The sequence below is a fragment of the Gambusia affinis genome, linkage group LG09, assembly GCF_019740435.1.
Source record: "Gambusia affinis linkage group LG09, SWU_Gaff_1.0, whole genome shotgun sequence".
NCBI lineage: Eukaryota > Metazoa > Chordata > Actinopteri > Cyprinodontiformes > Poeciliidae > Gambusia > Gambusia affinis.
This window is the reverse complement of record NC_057876.1, coordinates 13,160,730-13,182,647: the sequence shown is the minus strand read 5'-3', so window position 1 is coordinate 13,182,647 and position 21,918 is coordinate 13,160,730. Positions and strand designations below refer to the sequence as shown.

Sequence of the window (21,918 nt, the reverse complement as noted above, 5' to 3'; positions counted from 1 at the left end):
AGCATAGGTTTCTATTTATTGTGGTTCAACAGCTGGTTGGACCTTCTAGACGGCAGCCAATAGGATGCAGCGCTGTTATCGAGCGAGAGAAAAAAAATCCTTACAGTCGCCATGATACAGCAGCGGAAACGGGGAAGAAGTAGCAGCTAGAAAACAAAAGAGAACACGCAGTCGTCCTCGCGATTTGGTATGCTCTTGCAGGTAAAATGAAACCCTCTGTGTAATACCCTCGTATTCATGTAGACATATTATTCATCGTCGCATCAAACATCTTTGTCTTTAATGTACACAGCTCTCCCTTCGTGTAACAAAGTATTTCAATAGGAACTCGGTCAGCTTCAAATAACTGAGATGTTAGCTTTTAGCTTGTAGGCTAGCCAGGCTAAGCTAAATAGCTCGCAGTTGCTCGCAAGTTAATCGTTTCGGGCCTATTTTTTAGAGCGCAGGTGTTGTTTTTTATTTAGTAGCAATTATTATTGTTTTTGGAAAAAGAAGTAGGCGAAAGTGGTGTTTAGCGTGTATTCGTGGCCTTGTGTTTATGCGCAATTCAGTGCTTTGCCATTATGTAAACAAGTGCACACTATATTTTCGAATTTATCCAGCATATTATTTTTGACGTTTTTCGAAAGGGCTTCGGTCTATGGTAACTAAGGTTTAATACTAATTTAAGTTGCCCTTTTCACCAGATTGCTAGTCTGCGAGGTAGTTGGGGATCTGGCTTTGTTATGTAGTCCGATAGCTGCCAATTTAGGTTAAGCTAGGCTAATCAGTTAGCGTCACCGATGGGAACAATCGGTGAGAGTAGCTTTGTTTATTTTGGCTTTTTAGCTGTCCAGTTTCTTATTTTATACAGAACAAAACCTTGTTGGGGCCTGCCCATAGCAATGCATAAGGAGAGCAGTGGCTGACTTGCGAAGCAAGTCAGTCACTGCCTCCATGCATTGCATGGCAGGCACCTATTGTTCTACACCCAATAGAATGTCTCTTTATTTATATATTATATTTTATTCTTCCGTTACCGTTAATGCGGCTCGTACCGCTGCGAGCCCACCCATAAAAGTGGTATCAAAACGTGCGGCTCGAACCCGGCATTGGAGCTATTACTTTTGGTGGGATTTGGAGTTACCATGGCGACGTAAAAAGCAAAAAACGACCCCAAAATCACTAACGAGCTCACCAGCTGCATCTCTCGTCGTCAAGGGGATGAGGCAACCAGTAAATCCTGAAAATACCCTATTTTTGAGGATTTTCTGTGTCGTCATAACTTTATGTAGAAACGCCATTCAAACTTCATTTTGTAGATACGTCCGTGATCTCTTTTAAAGTGAAGACAGCACGTCAATATGTATTATGGTTTGTCCACAACTTCTTTCTAAGCGACCCAAAGTTTTTGATTTTTGGAAAAATCAGAGGGTGAAGGTCAGCTCCGCTAGAGTGAGAGTCAGAGCGACATTTTGACCCCAAATCATTTTTTAACTCGCCCTCACGCTCACAAATATTGCATGATTGGTATGAAACTTGGTCATGACATTGATACGCGTGCCTGCTCCGGTCAAATGTTTTCAAAAATTATCTAGCGCTTACAGTTTTCTCTCCAGGTGCTTCAGAGCAAAGTCATGCGCCAGGGTAGCAGACAGATCTCACTGATTCACTTCCATGTATTTCTGAAAAATTTCAGACCTTGGCACACACTTTTTTTATCTCATCGCTGTTAATACTGTGAGTGAGGTAGAGATATGAATGGCGGGACTATGTGAGACGACAAATAGCCCTCTCATATGCTTCAAACGGTTTTGGAATATGTATTACGGTTCCCGAACGGGAAACAGTTTTTTGCAATGCTTTTTTTAGTCAAACTGGCTGGCTCAAACAGAGAATTGTCTCCCCCTGGATGTCTCACTCACAGCTGGCAGAGAGGATTATTTACCATGGCAACGGAACCCAGAGCAGGGAGAGCTGCTAAGGACTACAAATACGCATCACTGTAGTTCGAACTAGTAGTGCCTCCATGCATTGCATGGCAGGCACCTATTGTTCTACACCCAATAGAATGTCTCTTTATTTATTGGGGCCTGCCCCATAGCAATGCATAAGGAGAGCAGTGACTGACTTGCGAAGCAAGTCAGTCACTGCCTCCATGCATTGCATGGGCAGGAACCTATTGTTCTACACCCAATAGAACGCCTCTTTATTGGGGCCTGCCCCATAGCAATGCATAAGGAGAGCAGTGACTGACTTGCGAAGCAAGTCAGTCACTGCCTCCATGCATTGCATGGCAGGCACCTATTGTTCTACACCCAATAGAACGCCTCTTTATTATTTATTATTCATCCGTCACCCGGAATGCGGCTCGCACCGCTGCGAGCCCACCCACAAAAGTGGTATCAAAACGTGCGGCTCGGTCCCGGCAGGTGTGCTATTATTTTTATAAGGAATCGGACTTACGATGGCGACGTAAAAAGCGAAAAACGAGCAAAATTTCCAACTGCCGAAACGCAGAGCATAACTGAAACCAACTGACGCTCCAGTAGAGTGAGAATTTAAGCAGATTTTTGACCCCAAAGCGATTTTGAAATCGCCGTCACGCCCACAAATATCGCCCGATTGGTATCAAACTCGGTCATGACATTGATACGCATGCCTGCTCCGGTAAAATGTGTTCGATATTTCTCTAGCATTTACGGTTTTCTGTCAAGGTGCTTCAGAGTGAAATCATGGGACAGGGTAACTGACGCTCTCCCTGATTCACTTCCATGTATTTCTGAAAAGTTTCTGCACAATTTTTTGTCTCATCACTGCAATTACTGTGAATGAGGTAAAAATATGAATTGCGGTACTATCGGAGAAGACAAATAGCCCTCTCATACGCTTCAAACGGTTTTCAAATATGTATTACGGTTCCTGAACGGCAAAGGTTTGTTCGGAGTGCTTTTTCCATATTAATTGGCTGGGTGTCTCACAAAGATAGAATTTTTTCCCCCCCTTTCTGTCTCAAACACACTGACAGTTAGCAGCTGATCCATTACCATAGCAACGGAACACATGAGGCCAGAGCAGCTGATTTATGGGAGGACACTCTGGAATGAGCTGGCCTTTAGAACTACTTGTGTTTTGGGCATTTTATAACAGATTTTAACAAACCATTGTTACACACAGGATTAATGTGTCAATTTTAAATAAAGCTTAATGGAAATTTCCCAATAAAAGCCCCAATATCTCTGTCAGGTGAGTGCAGCGCCGTAAGGCGCTGCAAAAATCTCTGCCTATATTATCTTTTCCTCTCAGGTTATGGCACTGGCTTGCGCAGCAAGCCAGTGCAATGGCATTAACCTTTGACCTAATGATATTAAATAGGACAATCAGAACAATAATGCATCGCCGTAAGGCGATGCAATAATATTAGAATGCTTTATTAGTCTTATCTTAAATAAACTATTAGCTATTTTTCTTACTTATTAGTCATTTTTAATATACTGAATGGAGTAAATCAATTACAGAAAACATTCTAATGATGCAATGGCATTAACCTTTGACCTAATGATAATAAATAGGACGACCAAAACGCCATAGTTTGGGCATTTAATATGATGCTTATGTTTATTTTAAAAAAAAAAAGCCTTCATATTGCCCTCAGGTTAATGCATCGCCGTAAGGCGATGCAATAATATTAGAATGCTTTATATTCTTCTCTCAGGTTAGGGATCTGCCTTGCGCAGCAAGGCAGTCAATTAAGATAAGACTTTTACCTTAAATAAACTATTAGCTATTTTTCTTACTTATTAGTCATTTTAAATATACTGAATTGAGTAAGTCAATTACAGAAAACATTCTAATGATACCCCAAATGCTATTGGAAACACTTAGGTAAAGATATGTTTGGCCTGCTTTGATCAGAAAAACTAACTGCTTCAAACTATTAGGATTCCATCTCTCCCTGTGTTTCACTCTCATGACAGTTGAGCTGCTCTTTAGAACTACAAAGACTGAAGGTTAGAACTACAACATGGTGGAACTGTCAGTTACTACAGAGGAGGACTGAGCTGGCCTTTAGAACTACTTGTGTTTTGAGCATTATAGAAACGATTTAACACATTCACTGTTACACATGGGATGAGTTTGACCATTTCTTATGATGCTTACTGAAAATTTCAAAATAAAAGCCTTGGCAATTTTTACATCATATATTTGCTCATTTTTGCTTGACGTGATTGGTTTATCCAAAGCACTCTTAGACACTGGATTAGTGTGGGCATTTAATATGAAGCTTACTGCAAATTTCAAAATAAAAGCCTGAATATGACCCTCAGGTTAATGCATCGCCGTAAGGCGATGCAATAATATTAGAATGCTTTATATTCTTCTCTCAGGTTAGGGAACTGCCTTGCGCAGCAAGGCAGTTCATTAGCATTAGCATTTTATCTTAAATAAGCTATTGGGTATTTTTTTGTCTTTTTAGCCATGTTTAGTATACTTAATGGTGTAAGTCAAGTATAGACAACATGCTAGTGAGCTGATTATCATGCTTAATCGTGCATGTCCATGTTAGTCAACATTCTTGTGATTCTCCACATGGTTCTTTGGAAGTTTTTAAGCTTAGCATTGATGCTAATTGTTAGCATCAGAACGCTGGGTCCAAACCGACGGGCACACTTTGGCAGGCCCCAGTTAAATTTCTTCAGGAATTTTCTAGTTTTGTTGTAAAATTGCCGTTTTTCTAAATCTGGCGGGAAGATTCTATAATGTATTCTCTAGGTGTTCCGTTTTTAACTTATGTAACAACAAAGAAATCAGTCTTTATAGCAATCTGTGGCATGTTTTACTTAGTAAATATTGCTTCTGATTCACAGTTGGTCATTAACTTGATAACATTTTTAACGGTTTTAATAAGTGTTGACATTTGTCTGCAGATTTGTTGAATAATAAAATTGACAGCCACATCATCCTGTGTAGACAGTGTTGCTGAATTAAAGTTTCAAGCCAAAACCATAGATTATGTCTTGCGATTTATTGCATATTGACGAACTTTTTATATTTACCACTGACAGCTTTATTATACACGATTTCTGTAGTGTTATAGGAATGCCCAAGGAAAAATATGACCCGCCGGATCCCAGGCGGATGTACACAATTATGTCTAGCGAGGAGGCAGCAAATGGGAAGAAGTCATACTGGGCTGAGCTGGAAATTAGTGGTAAGTATCTTCTCCTGTAGGAAATGCTGAGAATCTTGCCGTGATTGTTGTGTGCTTCCTACTGGAAAACCTTTATTCTGTCTGCAACCTTAAAGACTGAGGGTTTTAATTGTTTCTCAGTTAAATGTATTGTACATGTCATTAGGAAATAAATTTTTTGTCAATTGATTTCTTAGATATATTTTCAACACTTGTATCAAAACAAATGACTTTGACTATAAGAAGATTTAAATGCCCAAAATAATTCCAGGAATATGTGAATGCAAAAGTAAAAATGTGATTGTTTGTGTCCCATTTACTTTAGAGGATCTAAGGTGAGCTGACGTGTAATAGCCCTATTATTCAACATAAAGGTCATATTTGTCAGTGCTTTTGATCTTACTTTGATCAAAAGCAACAGAATATTTAGCAATATACAAAAAGCTATTCAGCTTGTATTCAATGTAAACAGTACAATTAATCCTAACATTGTCTAAATCGTCTACCATTTATGGATGGTATTGAACATCTGACCAATACCATCAAATTAATGAACTAATATCTCACATAAGTTGCTTTATTACATTCCATTTCATTTACGCAAATTTGAACATAATTTTGTCAAACCGAAACTTAAAAAAAAACATGAAGAGAAATACAGTTTTTTATTTTTTTCCTGTTATCAGGAAATCTCAAAACGTAATACCAAATTAGCCAATAAAAGGTTTTTCAGTAGAAGTCACAGTTGGTACCATAATCCTCGATGGACGCATCGGAGGGCAAAAGCCAGAGATGAACTCACTTATGTTATTTATACATGTTTTGTAATCAATAGAACGTGTATAAATAAACCTCAATCTTTGTCATACTAAAATGTTTTCCATTTTTTTTAAATATGTCAACATAAAATGTTATGATTTTATTGCTTATTTTACATTATGAAAATAATGGAGAATTTTTCCTGCTGGAGGCTGTTCAGTGAGTTTTAATTTCTTGTAGAAACAAATGCAACATAAAACTCTTTTAATAGTTTGGAAAATCAAGAAGGTAAATATTGTGATTATTTGATGTTTAGGTGAAAAAGTCAAGTTCTGAACTATAAATGCTTGAAATTCACTAATGAAAGGATTTTTCATCGGCCATGTTCCAGCATTCTCAAATGGAGCCTTGTAATCCCCTTTACCTTCGATTTTCACCAAAGGTTCTAAAGTAGAATGAGATCTGGGCGGTTTGCTGGTTACATGATTGATGGTCTTTGCTTTCCCATATGCTGCCTTATTGTCGTAAAAATGATTATGTGGCATATTATGAGAATGAGAAAATTCAACATCTCCTCTTTTGTAGAGGTATTGAGTGCCATCTGCTCTGATTGTTTATCTGACACAAAACTCCATATTGATGAAAACTCTTACCAAGAGATGTTTTTATTATTATTTTGGGGGAGGTGGGTTGTCATGGTAAATATTTATAAAGGTAGTTACACTACAAACACTTGTTTCATAACCAATTTTTCTGTGTGAATCTGAGTTTGTATGTAAACAGAAAAGTTAGCTTCACTGCATACGTGTCTGTTTTTAAAGACCGGGGAGCAAAAACATTTCTCCACATGTTTTTGTTGTATTGTCCTTCTGATTCGATGTTTCGAAGCCCAGCATCTGGCCTTTCGGTTTAACCTGAAACCCCTGCTTGTGCAGATAATACCACCATGGACCATTACAGTGTTCCCAAAAATCTCAACTTAAATTTTAGTGTAGTAAATGTCCAGATGCTTGTTTTAGCAAACATAATTTTTTTTTACCGTGGAAGTATGGCCTCATTGCAAAAAATAATTTCTTAATTTTTTAGGTGCTCTATAATGATCGAGTCACGTCTGCCAATATCCAACATCAATTTGTAGGTTCATTGGTAGGTCAGAAGAGGACAATGAGAAGCGAATTATTTATAATTTAATATAAATGTGATATTTTCAGACACAACTTGGATCTGCTTGTTTTGTGGAGCATCTTAGAATATTTATAGTGGTTTTTAAAAAAGAATATTTTTATTATAGTAATCTTAAATTATGAAGTTGTTTAAGTTCTTCCTTTTTTTTTTTTTTTTTTTTAGCTACAGTTGAAAAATTTCTAATTGTGTCCAAACAAGATTTAAGTCACAGTAAATGCATTTACATTTTTATCTTTGCGGTTTTTTTTCTTCAGGCAGAGTAAGGAGTCTCAGCACCGCCCTGTGGTCTCTCACCCACCTCACTGCCCTGCACCTCAGTGACAACTCTCTGTCACGCATCCCGCCAGACATTGCCAAACTACACAACCTGGTGTACCTGGATCTCTCATCCAACAAGATTAGGAGCCTGCCGGCAGAGCTCGGCAACATGGTGTCTCTCAGGTCGGTGATGCCAGGTTACATAATGCAATTAGTGGAGAGATAAAGAGGGCAGCCACCACAAGTTGCTTGTGCATTTGGACTTTTATTATTTAATTACATAAACGCTGAGAAGTATGAAGGTTTTGTCCAAATCCTAACACAGGGAATGTGGTAAACCGTTTTCAAGATAATAATAATGTTGTTGTTTTTTTTAAATATATGTATATCTTATTTGTCCTCTGCAGGGAATTGCTTTTAAATAACAACCAGTTGCGAGTTCTCCCGTTTGAATTGGGAAAACTTTTTCAGTTACAGACACTGGGGTTAAAAGGTAAGTGGCTTACACAGATGTTTTTATTATTATTATTATTATTATTATTATTTTTAAGGCCTTAAATCCTGTTGCCGTTTTTTTTTTTGGGGGGGTACTTGATACAGGCTGATTATCTCTTTCCAGGAAACCCACTTGCACAAGAAATTATGAGCCTCTATCAGGAACCTGATGGCACACGGAGACTGCTCAGCTACTTGTTAGACAATCTGGCAGGGGCTATTAAGCGCAGTGAGTATTTAGCATCCTCTGCTAGCTGGAGCCAGAAGTGTGCTTTTGGTTTTCTTTTGTGATTTTATGTGCATGAAAAATATGTCAAATTTAAGCATTCAAAAACCAAATTGAAACACTTTAATTTTTTCATATTGACCTGTTTTTCTTCTTTTGAACAGTACCAACAGAGCAGCCACCAGCCAGGTCATGGATCTCGCTCCAGGAACCAGACCGAACACGTCCAGCAAGTAAGGCTGATGTACACACACCGAAACTTCAAACAGATTTTAGAAATGTTGTGTTTTTTGCTTTATTTCATTTTATTACTGTTTTGTTTTTTTTTCCCCCCTTTCTTGCATTTCATACATGTTGAAGCAAAATCAAGTTTATTTTCGTCTGTGGGACTTTGATAGTTTGTTGCTGTTGAAAATGTATCACAAAAATAAGGCTGATATAGAAATGTCAAAGTGAAAGTTAAGAGTTTTATTCATATATTTAATTTTAAACAAACAAAATAACTAAGTCAATTTTTCAAATTCCTTATAGTAAGACATTCTCATGCTAATATGTAATATTTTCTGGCTAAATTGAGCAACTGTTTTATGGTGGAATTTTAAAGCTACAGAGGGTTTCTTCTTTTCTGTATAAATCAGCAACATGAGGACTTGGCTCATTTCTGTTCAACTAAGTGCATTTCTTTTGGTTTCTGTTTCTGTTTCCCTTTCGTAGCACTGTTCTCAGTTATGTGCTACAATGTGCTGTGCGATAAATATGCCACACGACAGCTATATGGCTACTGCCCCTCCTGGGCTCTGAACTGGGAGTACAGGAAGAAATCTATCATTCAGGAAATCCTAGGCTGCAATGCAGACATCATCAGTTTGCAGGTAAGAAAGAATAAAGGATGCTTAAAGTTCAAAAGGTTGTTTGTTTTGTTCATTAAATTAATACCAAGACGTTTTTAAAAACATCTTTTTGTGAAAAGATACAATTTTGGCCCTACATAACATGATCACATTAACACTCCCCGTGATGGGGTGCCTTGGTTGTTGCTCAAAAAAACACCCAGATTATCAGCCAGATACCATACCTCACTATTGTAAAAATAAATATTTCTTAATTGTACCTTTTTTTTACAATAATCCTCTGGATTTAATGGAACAAGAGAGTAGGGAATGAATAGATCAATCACTGTTAGAATGAGAGAAAAGATTTTCACTCAGTTATTTAGAAAGCTGTGTTGCTTGTTGATTAATACCTCACTGGAATAATTCAAAAGTGAATGCACCCAAAACCTTTTTCTTTGTTTTAATGTTCAATCTGCTTAAAAATAAGCTTTTCCAGTAAATCACTCCACACTCACCTGACTGACACTTTATTAGGCACGCCTCTGCAAGCTGGTCTTCGTTTAATTTATGCATGTTGAATGATAAATTAAGTTGTGGTGGAACGGGAAATTAGTTTTATGAATATTCAGTATACTCTGTAATTCTGTCATGTCTGTACGGACCAAAACATGTGAGGGATATTTGTTGGTAATGAGTTCTAATCAAGTTAAGAAATCTATTGAAAGTAAACATTTTACTTATTGTAAGTAAAGGTAGTTATGGCAATATATGCCCTTTTACCCACTACTTGAGCCTTCTTTGTTTGCAAAGTACATATTTTTGATGTGGACCATCTTATTAGTTTGAATAAAGTCTGAGTATTTTATTTTTTTTTATTGATTATAAAACTGTAAAGGTTTTTAAATAAAAACCATTAAAAATTTTTCAAAGTAAACTTGAATGAGATTGTGCAATTTCATGTTTAATAATTGTGTTAAGTGATGTATCTTCACATAATATCAGTATAAAAATTTATGCTAATGTTATGTTAATTTTTGTTGGCATTCAATTTGAGACACTTTACTAAAACTTTTTTTGTGATTTCTGATGACTTTTTGGCTTTTTTTTTTCATGGGATAAAGATTTTTACTCCTGACCACTCTGTTAGATGACGGTTCCTGCTCCTGTAAATTTCTCAGATTCTTTGGGGTTCATAAAGAGCCATATTCCTCCGTACCCAAATAGTTTTGAATTATTGTAATTATAGCTTAATTACGTTCCATAAGGAGCCACTTGATTAGGATATGTAAATGCTGTGTGTCGTTTTCTGTTTCCCTCTGCCAATGTCGACTGGGGTTTAATATTGCTCTCTGAGTTTGAAAAAGCTGCATCCAGGTTTCCTGGTTGGCTCTGACCTTTCTGTGCACATTTTAGCTGGTTTTCTGGTCCAGACATTTGCATGCAACATCATTTGCTTATTGTAAATATCTGTGCATGTTTGTGAGAAGTATATAAACTTACCAGTGGGACTCATGTAATGGACCTTTATGCACCGCTCCTCTTGCTCTCGGTGTCTGCTGGGATGGACTCCACCCAACCACCGCCTAAGGCAGTAGAGCATATCAGTGACCTGGGCAGATGAATTGTTGCTACAGAACTTGTAAAAGATGGAGAGAAAAAAAATACACCCTGTTCATTTTTAACAGGGTAAAAATTATACCATCACAGAAAAAAATCTAGTTGTTACATTTCATAAATATAGGTAGATACAATTTCTGAAATAAATGCATAGCACCTAATAGTTTTTACATTCATCTGCCAGGAAATGAACAAAAAGGGTCTGTGAGCTAAATCTATCAAATCAGTAACTTTTAGAAACGTCATTAGCAGCTGGATCATAGTGTAACAATCTTCTGTGACCTCATTAGTCTTTCACATCATCTTTTCAACAACATCAAGGTTGTTATACATCAGTGTTTTTTGCACAGCTGTGTACACATCAGTGTAATAAACAGCTGTAGTGTTTATTAACACTAAACACTACAGCTGCCTTTTAGCTAACGTTGACTGCTGTTTCTTCTGCTTGCAGTGAGGATTAAAAAAAATAAACTTCAGACGTTTTCCTTGTGTAGTTTAGTGAGATTTAACAGTTCATGCTCTTTGGGTGGTGAAATTTTCCCACCTTAGTTTAAGCACCGTCTTCTGCTTCCGTTTGAGACGATTTGTTTAATCCGAAGTTTTTACTAGTGTCATAACTGAATATGGCTTTTATGTGTTTCATTTTATGTCAATACTAACTGAATCCTAGTTGGTTAGTAGGATTTTGTCTTCATAATTACAGTGTAATTATGAAGAAAAAATCCTAATCCTAAGTAACAAATTCTTCCCCGTATCACAAGTTATTTCATGAACCTGAAGGAAAAAGGAGAAATCAAACTGAGGTCAGAGCGAGAGCTCAGAACTACAATGAATAGAATTTGACCCCCAGACAATCCTACCATTTTTCTGCTGCAGCAGATTATGGATGCATTGTAATAATTCACAAACTAACAGTCATGTTGCCCAGGTTGTGGTTCCTTTTTCTAAGAACTAAAGAAAACGCACACATTCAGGTGTTTAAACTTACATGAGATCTATTTGAGATTATAATTATTAACCACAAAGAGAATCCCCTTGCTGTTTCTTTATATAGGAGCTCAAACTTGGAATACACTGGATAGACAAAAGGATTGCAAAGTTATTCACATTTATGCGATAAAGTATATGCACAGTTTCTACAACACAATATAATTAGTTTTTTTAAATGTTTCCATAAATATAGCAGTTTTATAGCTAAACAAAATTGTAAAATTAAAACATTGTTGTCCCAAAGTAAATCTGAACAATTGTTAAATGGAAGATATGCCTCAATTATTTTTCCCCAGATATTGGTGTCTCTGCTCCATTGCCATCATAACACTTTGCTAGAGCTAGATAATTTTCTGCCTTAAATAATGTAATTTCACTACATAGATGTTGTTGAATAATTTATTAACATGTTTCAATATATAGTAATATCTCAGTAAAACGTGCCTTAGCTAACGTTTAATAAACAGATGGATTTGTTTGGGGTTTCAGAAATGTGCACCATCCTATTAGCAATTTATTTTATCTTGTTAATTTGCAGGAAGTGGAAACGGAGCAGTACTTCAATTTCTTCTTGCCAGAGTTGAAAGAGCAGGGATACGACGGGTTCTTCAGTCCAAAGTCACGAGCTAGAACGATGTCCGAGTCGGATCGTAAACATGTGGACGGATGTGCAGTCTTCTTCAAAACAGAAAAGTAAGTAGTGCCAACATTATTCCTGTAAGGGGCTGGAAACATAGATTGAAAAAAGTCTGTTGTTGGCGGCTGTTTTATTTTTGAATCAGAACTTGGGCTATCACAATATTTAAAGAAATCTATGGAACAAAAGATTTCTTTCTTTTTAGAAGAAAAAATATCAGCATTTTTCTTTTCAGCTTGAATAATTTTTTTTCTACCTTTAGTCTTGGCATTCTGACTCCATTTCGAATGAAATGTCAACAGGTTTTCAAGTTATGAATTACATACATGTGCGATGCCACATCTGGGAAAACAAGAATAAGTCTTAATGAAGCTCATTTTATTTGTGCTAAGCATAAAAATTCCAAATGTAAATATGATTAAACCAAAGAAGAAATGAACAAAAATAAGTCCTGGTTCAGTCACAATACAACTCCAGAGGAGAAAATATTTCTATTAAACATTAAGGGTGTGTTCAGACCAACCCAGGATTAGAGTCCTGAATCCGGCTCTAATCCGTTTCTATCTGCTATAACAGGGGTCTCAAACACCAGGCCTCGAGGGCCGCAGTCCTGAAGTTTTTAGATGTGCCACAGGTACAAAACGCTGGAATGAAATGGCTTAATTTCCTCCACCTTGTGTAAATCAGTTCTCCAGAGCCTTAATTATTCTATTCAGGTGTGGTGCAGCAGAGGCACATCTAAAAGTTGCAGCACTGTGGCCCTCGAGGACTGGAGTTTGAGACCCCTGGTCTAGAACATCCGAGTTTTTGGGGAGGTCTGAATGCATATTTGAATTCCAAAACGGACTTAAAAACCGAACTCTGATCCGCCTAAAAACCCAGGTCTCGGTCCGGTTGAAGTGGACTCTAAAACGGTAGAAAACTTGTCTGAATGCAACCTGACTAGAGACCGTTTCAAAAGCAGGAAGTTAGCCACAGGACATTCTAGTTCATATATTATATCTTTGCTCTGCGGGTTAACAAAGATGTTGTGTCAGTTGTCATATCAACGGGTTTGCGAGCTGACACTAAGCATGGAAAAGCAGAACATAAATGGTTTGAAGTTGTTTTACAACTTTTTAGCAGCTTATTGTCCCATTGCTTTGGCGCTCTGCAGCTGCTGTAATTTTTAAACCTTTAATAAATGACAAAAACTGAACTAATTGTTTGTTTAAACATAATCATCAAATAGGATGGAGGAATTTGCTTAGTCTTCTCTGGCGTCTTGATAGAAACCAAATTGTTTCTAGATTTATATCAAGGGAGAATACTGAAAAACATCAGCAATTTTCTCAGCTTTAATTTAAGCCACGTTTATAGAAAACGGGTAAGAAATAAAGGCGCTGCGATCATTTTTGTGATTCCTGCTCATCCCGCATTGGAACAACCTGATTTAGTGGGCAGACTCACCGCGTAGTAACGGCGCCTGCAGGAGTGTCGTCAGTGTTAGCGGCTAACAGAGTCCAAACTCTGGTGTTAAACAAACATGTTCGCATTCAACAGCTTTAAAAAAAAAAAAAAAGGCATCATTACTATATATTTTTTTTTTCCTGGCTCATCAGCAGCCGTTTCTGTAGCCTTTTCTGCACTCTGCTGCTGCTGTCCATAGCTTGGAGAGCACACAAACCTCTATTTATATCTTATTTTGATACTAGCCACGTTTTAAAAAATCTTGTTCGTTAAGAAGAAATTAATCCATTGACAGCCAACCAAAGGCTTTTCTCCTTTCGAAACATGTTCAAAAGTGTTTGGGGGGAAAAAAGCCCTCATGTATAATTTTGAGCTCCCATTTAAAGCATAGTTTGAATTTTCATATTTTTTCTTTGTCAATGACCTGAATTGCATCCTTTTACAACACACCATAAGAGATGTACTTGGTTTTAAAAACATTTATTCTTCCAATTGCCTTCAAAATGTTTTTATTCCTTCCTTTCACTCTAGATTCAGCGCTGTGCAGAAGCACACAGTGGAGTTCAACCAGCTGGCCATGGCTAACTCCGAGGGCTCAGAGGCCATGCTGAACAGGGTGATGACCAAGGACAACATCGGAGTAGCCGTATTGCTCGAAGTCCGCAAAGAAATGATGGAAATGTCTTGTGAGTATATTTTTTTTTTCCTCTCGTCTTTATTACTTAAATTCTTGCATATTTTGACCTCCTATGTCTTAGATTTGCTTTTACTATTGATCCTTTTGTCTATAACTCAAACTATTGTAGTTTAAGGAGGCCTATGATGCATAAATGTGTTTTCTGCTATAAGAACATGGTGTAAATATGCTTGTGATTGATCTTGTTAGCTGGTAAGTCACTCCACGGCCTGGACAAGCAGCTCCTGCTGGTGGCAAACGCCCACATGCACTGGGATCCCGACTACTCGGATGTCAAGTTGGTCCAGACCATGATGTTCCTGTCAGAGGTGAAAAACATCGTGGACAAGGCAACGCGCAGCTTCAAGCTGTCCACCTCTGGTGAGACCAGTGCCATTCCACTGGTGCTGTGTGCTGACCTCAACTCCTTACCTGACTCTGGTAAGTAAGCGAGAGCAACAGTTCTATATCACCATTATAATTATGGGGATGTGGGTGTTTTATTTGATTGGCGTAAGATCCCACAGCTTTCATTCAAAAACTGCCTTTTCTTTCTGGTATCGCCATATTGCGCTGCTAATTCTGGCTTTGTATTTGTGCCACCATTGGGAGCGCGCAGTGAGATTGATGTGAGCGCATGTCTATATTTCAACAAGCAATAATTTGTGGTGCTTGCTTATAAATTTTTACACTCGCTCACTCAAAACGTGTTCTGGCGCTTGCGCCTTCTCGAGGGAGTGAGCGCCACCCATGAGTGAATGCACTTAACCCCATGTCTGCATTCACAATTTCTCAAAGTGCGTGTTAATGAACCAGTCATGAGCACAGTTTTGGATTAAAACGCTGAAAAAGCACAAAGCATCTATAAAACACATTACATCCATTGCCCTCCCCATGTTTTCCCCTTTAAGCTGCAGGCAGCAGCAGCAGACGTCATCAGAGGGAGGAATGATAATCAAGTTTAACGTTGCCTACAATGTTGCAGAAGAACTTCTCTTTACTAAGTCTGACATAATTCTTTCACCTAAAAATGGCTTGACCGTAGCAAGATGTTCCGTTGGATATGTTCATGAGCTTTTCAGGAGTGTTGAACCATTTGGACTCATTTAGATTTTCTTCCATTTCTTCCTTTAAATTTACATTTATTTTATCTTGATGATATCCAGTCTTGCGCAATTCTGATTCAAATCAATATCTTTATGTTTACTTGATAATAAATCACTTACGAATCAATATTACCTTTATGGACTGTAATAACAAAAACAATAACAACTTTGAAGTTAAATTTGATGCAGTTGAAGATTTGGGTGCATCTAACATTTGTTCTGGTGCTCCTAAGAAAAAAAGGCCCCAGTGCAAGAAGTCAGACTGGAGGTCTGGTTAGACCAAGCAGAGTAACTAAAAGGAAACATTTGCCGCACTTAAAAACTTGTATAATTCCATTCAATTCATCGTTGTTTTCTGTTTTAAACAAAACAATTGATAATCAACTTGTAAGAAATATATATTTGGTATTGTATTTCTGGAAGAGGTAAGCTATGTTTTCTTTTAACTGTGGTAAACTTTTCAAAATAAAGATTCCTTCTGGGGACATTTGCTCTATTTACACTGCATAAACCAGGATTAAGACAGATTAGGTTAGAAATTAGAAATGCAGATAAACGAAGTATAGCCAACTCAAACTGCTTGTAGGGAGCCTCCTCTTTTCAAGATAAAAAGAACAGCAGAGCGGATCGTCAGGGCTGATTTTCCCTCCATCCAGGACATGTACAGGTCTAAGGTCAGGAATCAACAACAGTAGTTTAAGGAGGGACGAGCCACGGAGTCGGTAGAGATAATTTACGAGGACATATAAGTTTGTGCGTCATTGGAAACACAAACAACAAACAACCCAAAGTCCTGGATTTAAAAGATAAAGTTCCTGATCATTGAAAATTCAAGAAATTATCATGGAAACATTTTTTTTAAATTTAAATAACAGACCAGCACAGCAGGAAATGTGTCAGTTCATGTGTCATGTTTTTTTTTCCCCTCAGGTGTAGTCGAGTACCTGAGCACAGGCGGAGTGGACTGCACCCACAAGGACTTCAAGGAGCTTCGCTACAGCGACAGCCTGACCAAATTCAACTGCAACGGCAAGAACAGCACTTCTAATGGCAGGATCACCCACGGCTTCAAGCTCAAGAGCGCCTATGAGAACGGCCTAATGCCTTACACCAATTACACCTTCGACTTTAAGGTAATTAGATGAATAAAACACAAATTTGTCCTTTTTTTTTTACCCTTGTCTTTAATCTTTTCTTTAAAACCAAGAATCAGGTACCATTTCTACCAGTAGGAGTCATTAAATATGCTGCAACAATTATGCCAGCGGTTTGATGGTGGCTACAAAAAGTGTTTCTTTGTATCTTGCTGAGAAATGACGGTTTTTGTCTGTATTTCAGGGTGTATGTGTAATTTCAAACCCATTTGGGTTAGAGAAAATCTGGTGTGCATGCTGGCTTTTAAAATTCATTAGAGTTGTGTTCCACTTTACATGGAAAAACATGGTTGAAATTCCTGACAAAGAGCAAAACAAATTGTTGTTAATGCCAGCGGTGAGTTTATTTGTATAACTCTTGAGCAGCACAAAGTGTTGCATTTGCTCACTATGATCCTTCTGTCTCATAGGGTGTCATCGACTATATTTTCTACTCCAAGCCTCATCTGAACGTGTTGGGCATCTTGGGCCCCCTGGACCCTCACTGGCTCGTAGAGAACAATGTCAGCGGCTGCCCACACCCCCACATCCCCTCTGACCACTTCTCCCTCTATGCTCAGCTGGAGTTGCTCCTGCCCAATGTGCCCTCCCAGGTCAATGGGCTGCACTTGCCTGCACGCAGGTAGTGAGACCCTGCCATGCCACCAGGGGGAGCTGCGACCACAGCTTCCCCCTCTACCAGCTCTTACCTCCGCCACCTCTGGAGGAGGAAGACCGAAAAACAACGCAACCTGTAAAATATTCGTACAGTGAGGTCTGGCTGACAGGGATTTCGTATAAAATGTTATAGATATTCTATATTTTTCTTTTTTTCTTTGTTTTTTTTCCCCTCTTCTTTTTACGTCCTTTTTTAACTGCTTGATTCAGTCCTGTTTATGTATCACGTGTTTTGGACTCCCTCTTCTCATCTGGTTCACAAACCCCCACCCCTGCATATACTTTTTATTTTTCCGTCTTTCAAGCTAGAGGGGATGGTAGCTCATTCAGATTCATCACATGTGGCTCTGTGTGGTTTTAATGGGGAAGCTTATAAGCGGCTGAGTGGGTGACATTTAGCTGAGAAGCTGCGGAGCTCTGTCTGTCTGTCCCTGTATAAATCTAAAACCAGCAAAGACAGCAGACTTGTCTGTCTCAGTCCCTCCATTTTGGCTCGTGCTCGCTATCCATCTGTACTCTGGGCAGCCGGCGTAGATTCTCAGTCTCTCCACGATACGCACATTTGGGCTTCGGGTAGAAGCGACTTTTCATCATTAGCTAAGCATCCCAGCAAGAGGATGCGCCGCAGCTAATCCGAGGGGATCTTTCCTGCTGTCATTCTGTGGTGCTCAGGCCTTTTTTGTGTGGTCACGGCCTCCTGCGGTGCTACAAGATAGTCCACACTTCTTACCCCTGGTCCTGGTGCATAAGAAGCAGAATTGTGTGACATCGGCAGTTCGGAGAAAAAAGAAAAAGTGAGAAACTGAGAGCAGCTACCATCCTGTTTGCAGACAGTTTCACCCCGGCTTGTATAGTTGTTATGCTAGTCATGTGCTTAGGAGCTCATGTGGCCCAAGAATCACCTTTTTTAGAGTAAGGAGCGAGGGAGCTAGGTCGACCGGCTAAGCGATGGGAGGTAGGGGGGCTTCCACAAACCTTTTCATTGACGTCATTTGCGTTTTGCCCGAGAGCGAAAAATGGCTGAAGAGTAAAACCAGCATTCCTCTCTCTATCAGGAGATGACCTCCAACTTCACTCATGCAAGATCAAACACACAGACACACAGGTAATCTTCAGGCAGATGTGTAGCACTGTCTCCAAGGCCAGTAGTGACTCCTCCCCCCACCCCCAGCCATACGTTCACTCATAGAAGCAGTGATTTTTCACGAGTGTTTGTACAGAATAGAAACCTAGACTCAGTCTTTACATGATTGTATATGAACCACAAAAAGACCTGTTTTCTGGCATTTTTTGTACGAAGAGTAAATTATGGTCAGATTAAGAAAAAAAAGATTGTATTGTAAACTATGGCTAAATTTTTATCTAGTTAATGTTGAGATGAATTAATATTACCAGCTTGTACAAAAGACGTAAGAGGAGGCTGCTCGCCGCGTTCGCTGTCACTTCTTTGCACTCCCAAGAGATTAACTGTAACGCATCAGTATTGTTTTGGCTGATTTGCTTTGATGTAAATAGACAAAGTTAAAAAAAAAAAATTAGTTTTTTTTTTTTGCTTTTTTTTTTTTTACCTGTTGCTTTCTGCCTATTAACAAAGCCAACGATCCAAGCTGCTGCCGACGGTTTGGACGAAACGACACGCAGCACCGATTCGCATCTGTTCATCTGGCTCCAAAGCGAAGTGTAAACGACACAACACGGAGAAGTCCCGCGCGTACGCCCCGTACTCACTGTAGCAGTTGATGTTGTCTTGCACTATTTACATGCGACGAACGCCCGAGCAGCCTCCTCTCCTTTTATTTTTAAATACTGTTGAGACATTTGTGAAGATTTTATGTCGGTTTTTTTTTGTTTTGTTCTTTTGTTAAATGTTTATTCCATTTTTTTTATTTTATTTTTTTTTTTTTATGAGATGTGACAATGTAATGATGATGTGTATATCCTTCCTATTCATTGAGCTCTCTAGTAATCAGGTATGCTTTCTCCACCCACCCTCCTCTTCTCCACTGTACGGAACATGAGCGGGGTCGTCTTTATAAATTCACTCAAATTGTTTTGTTTTTTTTTGCCCCCAGATTACCTAATCCCTCCTAGCTTCCTTCCTGGCCACAAATAGCCCTGAGCTTTTTTCCATCACCACCACCATAAACCATCCAACCTCAGACTTTTTCTGCTACTCTTCTCAATTTTTATTTTTTTTTTTAACATCCCTTGCCCCATTTTTTTTGTATAGATTTTCTACAATTGTCATTGCAGCTATAGTGCCATTTGTGGACCACCCCGGCCTCTTGCCTTTGCATCGGAAAGGGTGGAAGAGCCCATTGTTCTTTTTATTCCTGATGTTTCTGTCTAAACGGCCAGCCTGTCAAGTTTCTGTTAATCAGATTTGTTCCATCTCAAAAAAACAAGTTGAAATCGGTTAAATGTGAGATTATTTGAAATGCACTTAAACAATTCAAATGCAGCTCTTATTATACTTTAACGAGAACTTTTTTTTATGTCGAATAAGCAAGAGAATGGGAAGTGTCAACTTGGTCCCTGTCTCTTGTTCCTCCCCTTTTTCCCCCTTTCCTTTGGTGAAAATCAATGTGTCCAAATTGATTTTTCTTTCCTGAATGGCATTAGTATTGTAGTAGATTTAAAGGGTAGCTTCTCTTTTTTTTTTGTTCTTTTATTTGTGTTTTTTTTTTGTAAAAGTGTGAATAAAAGATGTACTTCTTATTTCCTTTCTAAAAAGACAGAATTTTTGGTGTTTGTGTAAATCATGATTTCTACAATGACGATGATGATCTGCAGCATTGTTTTTACCCTCCTTTGACTTTTCTTATTCCTTCCACCACAAACCAAATCCTCTGTCAAAATCACGACACGTCTCGATGGGTTGATTGGAGAGGCCGAAGGTTTCCGAAGATGCGTCGCAGAAGGAAGTAATTATCAGTTAAAACCCGACACACGGATGTTTTTTTTTTTTTCTTTGCACTAGCTGGAGAGTCCTGGTGTCCGTAGGTTAGGGCAGCAGAGCTGTCTCACTAGTGGCTGCAGTTCAGTATTAGCAAATACTTTTTGACGGGTGTTTAAAAAGAAAAAAAAAATACAAAAGAATAAAAAACATGTTTGTTCAGCAAATGCTAATGATGTGCCGCTAGACCGGTCCTGTGATTTTTTTTATTTTTATTTTATTTTTTTTATTTTTTTTTTTTTTTACCCGTACTTTTAGTCCCATCTCATTCTGATCTTGTGCTTTACAGTGGTTCAGTCTGTTAAACTAGCTAGTGATGGTAACGATTCACAAATCTATTTCTTTGCTTCTTCTCTTGTTTCCTCTAAAGATCTGTCAAATTAGAGCTGGATTTGTCACCAGTGGATCATCACATTGCAAGCTTTTTATTTGTTCAGGCTTATTTAGCGTAGTGTTTTAGTTTTATTTTGTCTGCTGGCTGCATCTTTTTGTAACAGTGCAAACCAAAGCTTCTTGTAGTACAGTTGTGTTGTAGAGGAAACTGTTAAACCAATCAACCCTTTTTATTTCTCTCATTTAAAAAAAATAAATAATAATAAAAAAACAACAACTCCATCTTCATGCAAATTAGGGCTGTAAGAAAAGCAAAGTCGTTTTCTCTCTGATCCCATTTAATTTGTCCTTCCATCAGCTAAACTTGGCAATAATAACCGGAAACATTCAGCCATTTTTGTTTTAATCTTTAAAATGTAGCTGTTTAATCCTTCACAGCTGTTCTGTGCATCTTAAATTTGCCTTCCTGAACCCTTTAGCCCTCCCCCCCCACTCTTCCTCTCTCTTTTATCATCCATTTTGTATATTTGCTCATCTCCTTGCCAATTTTAGTGGTAGTTGTTCAATGATCAGGATTGTCTAACTGTAGTCAGCTGAGTACATATATTGATCTGTGTCACTGTGTTTATGCACTGGACCAACTATTGTTTACCATTCATAAAATACCAGCAAAAAAGGAAAAAAAAAAAGAAAAAGATGAACACTTGCACAATGTTGTAGAATGTCCATTAACCCAGATGAGAAATCAAGGCAGCTGTTTTCAAGTCAACACATACTGTTTAAACCTGCAACTGAATGGTAAACAATGCTTTCTGTTGTATCCTTTAGCCGTCCTTTTTATTCTCTTTCGACTAGTTTTATTCTTTTATTATATATATTTTTTTCCTTTTGACTACAGGTTCTGCTTGTTTCCTTTACACCTATCTATGTATTTTCCTACTTCTGGTTGAAAAATAAATTCTGTATTATCTGTTTCAAGCTGTGTCACCTCCTATTCTTTGCAATGGATATTGAGAATAAATTCTATATCTGTTGTCCTCGTCTTGCCTGCTTTCATTCTCATTTTGTTTCATCCAAGGCTTATTTCGTCAATGGATGCATTATACCTTCATTGCAAAACCTTTTTCTTTTTTTTTTCATTATACATATTTAAGTTTTGCATTTTTAGTCTTTTAAGCATTTTAGTAGATGCTCAAATACCAGGCCTCAAACCTAATGAACCTGTTCATAATTCCACAGGTGAGAAACCTAATTTTCCAAAACTTTTTATTGGGTTTTATTCAACAAAATAACACAATTTTGTTTTAAGAGGGGGGGGGAAAGACATGGGTTTTGGGCATATTTTGCAAATAAAAATCTAAAATGTGTGCATTTCTAGTTAACCTCACTGAATCTATGTTTTGTAGGACCTGAATCT

General features: G+C 38.1%; 1 protein-coding gene across 1 annotated transcript; it reads left to right on the top strand.

Annotated features, from left to right (window-relative positions):
- Positions 1–55: 55 nt before the first annotated feature.
- On the top strand, positions 56–21,535 carry cnot6a (CCR4-NOT transcription complex, subunit 6a). Its single transcript, XM_044127681.1, has 12 exons — positions 56–201; positions 5,070–5,191; positions 7,369–7,555; positions 7,780–7,865; positions 7,992–8,096; positions 8,258–8,326; positions 8,808–8,965; positions 12,072–12,226; positions 14,151–14,305; positions 14,506–14,736; positions 16,332–16,534; positions 16,966–21,535. The coding sequence occupies exons 2-12, from the start codon at positions 5,080–5,082 to the stop codon at positions 17,179–17,181; spliced, it is 1,677 nt and encodes a 558-aa protein (XP_043983616.1). The 5' UTR covers positions 56–201; positions 5,070–5,079; the 3' UTR covers positions 17,182–21,535.
- Positions 21,536–21,918: the final 383 nt, after the last annotated feature.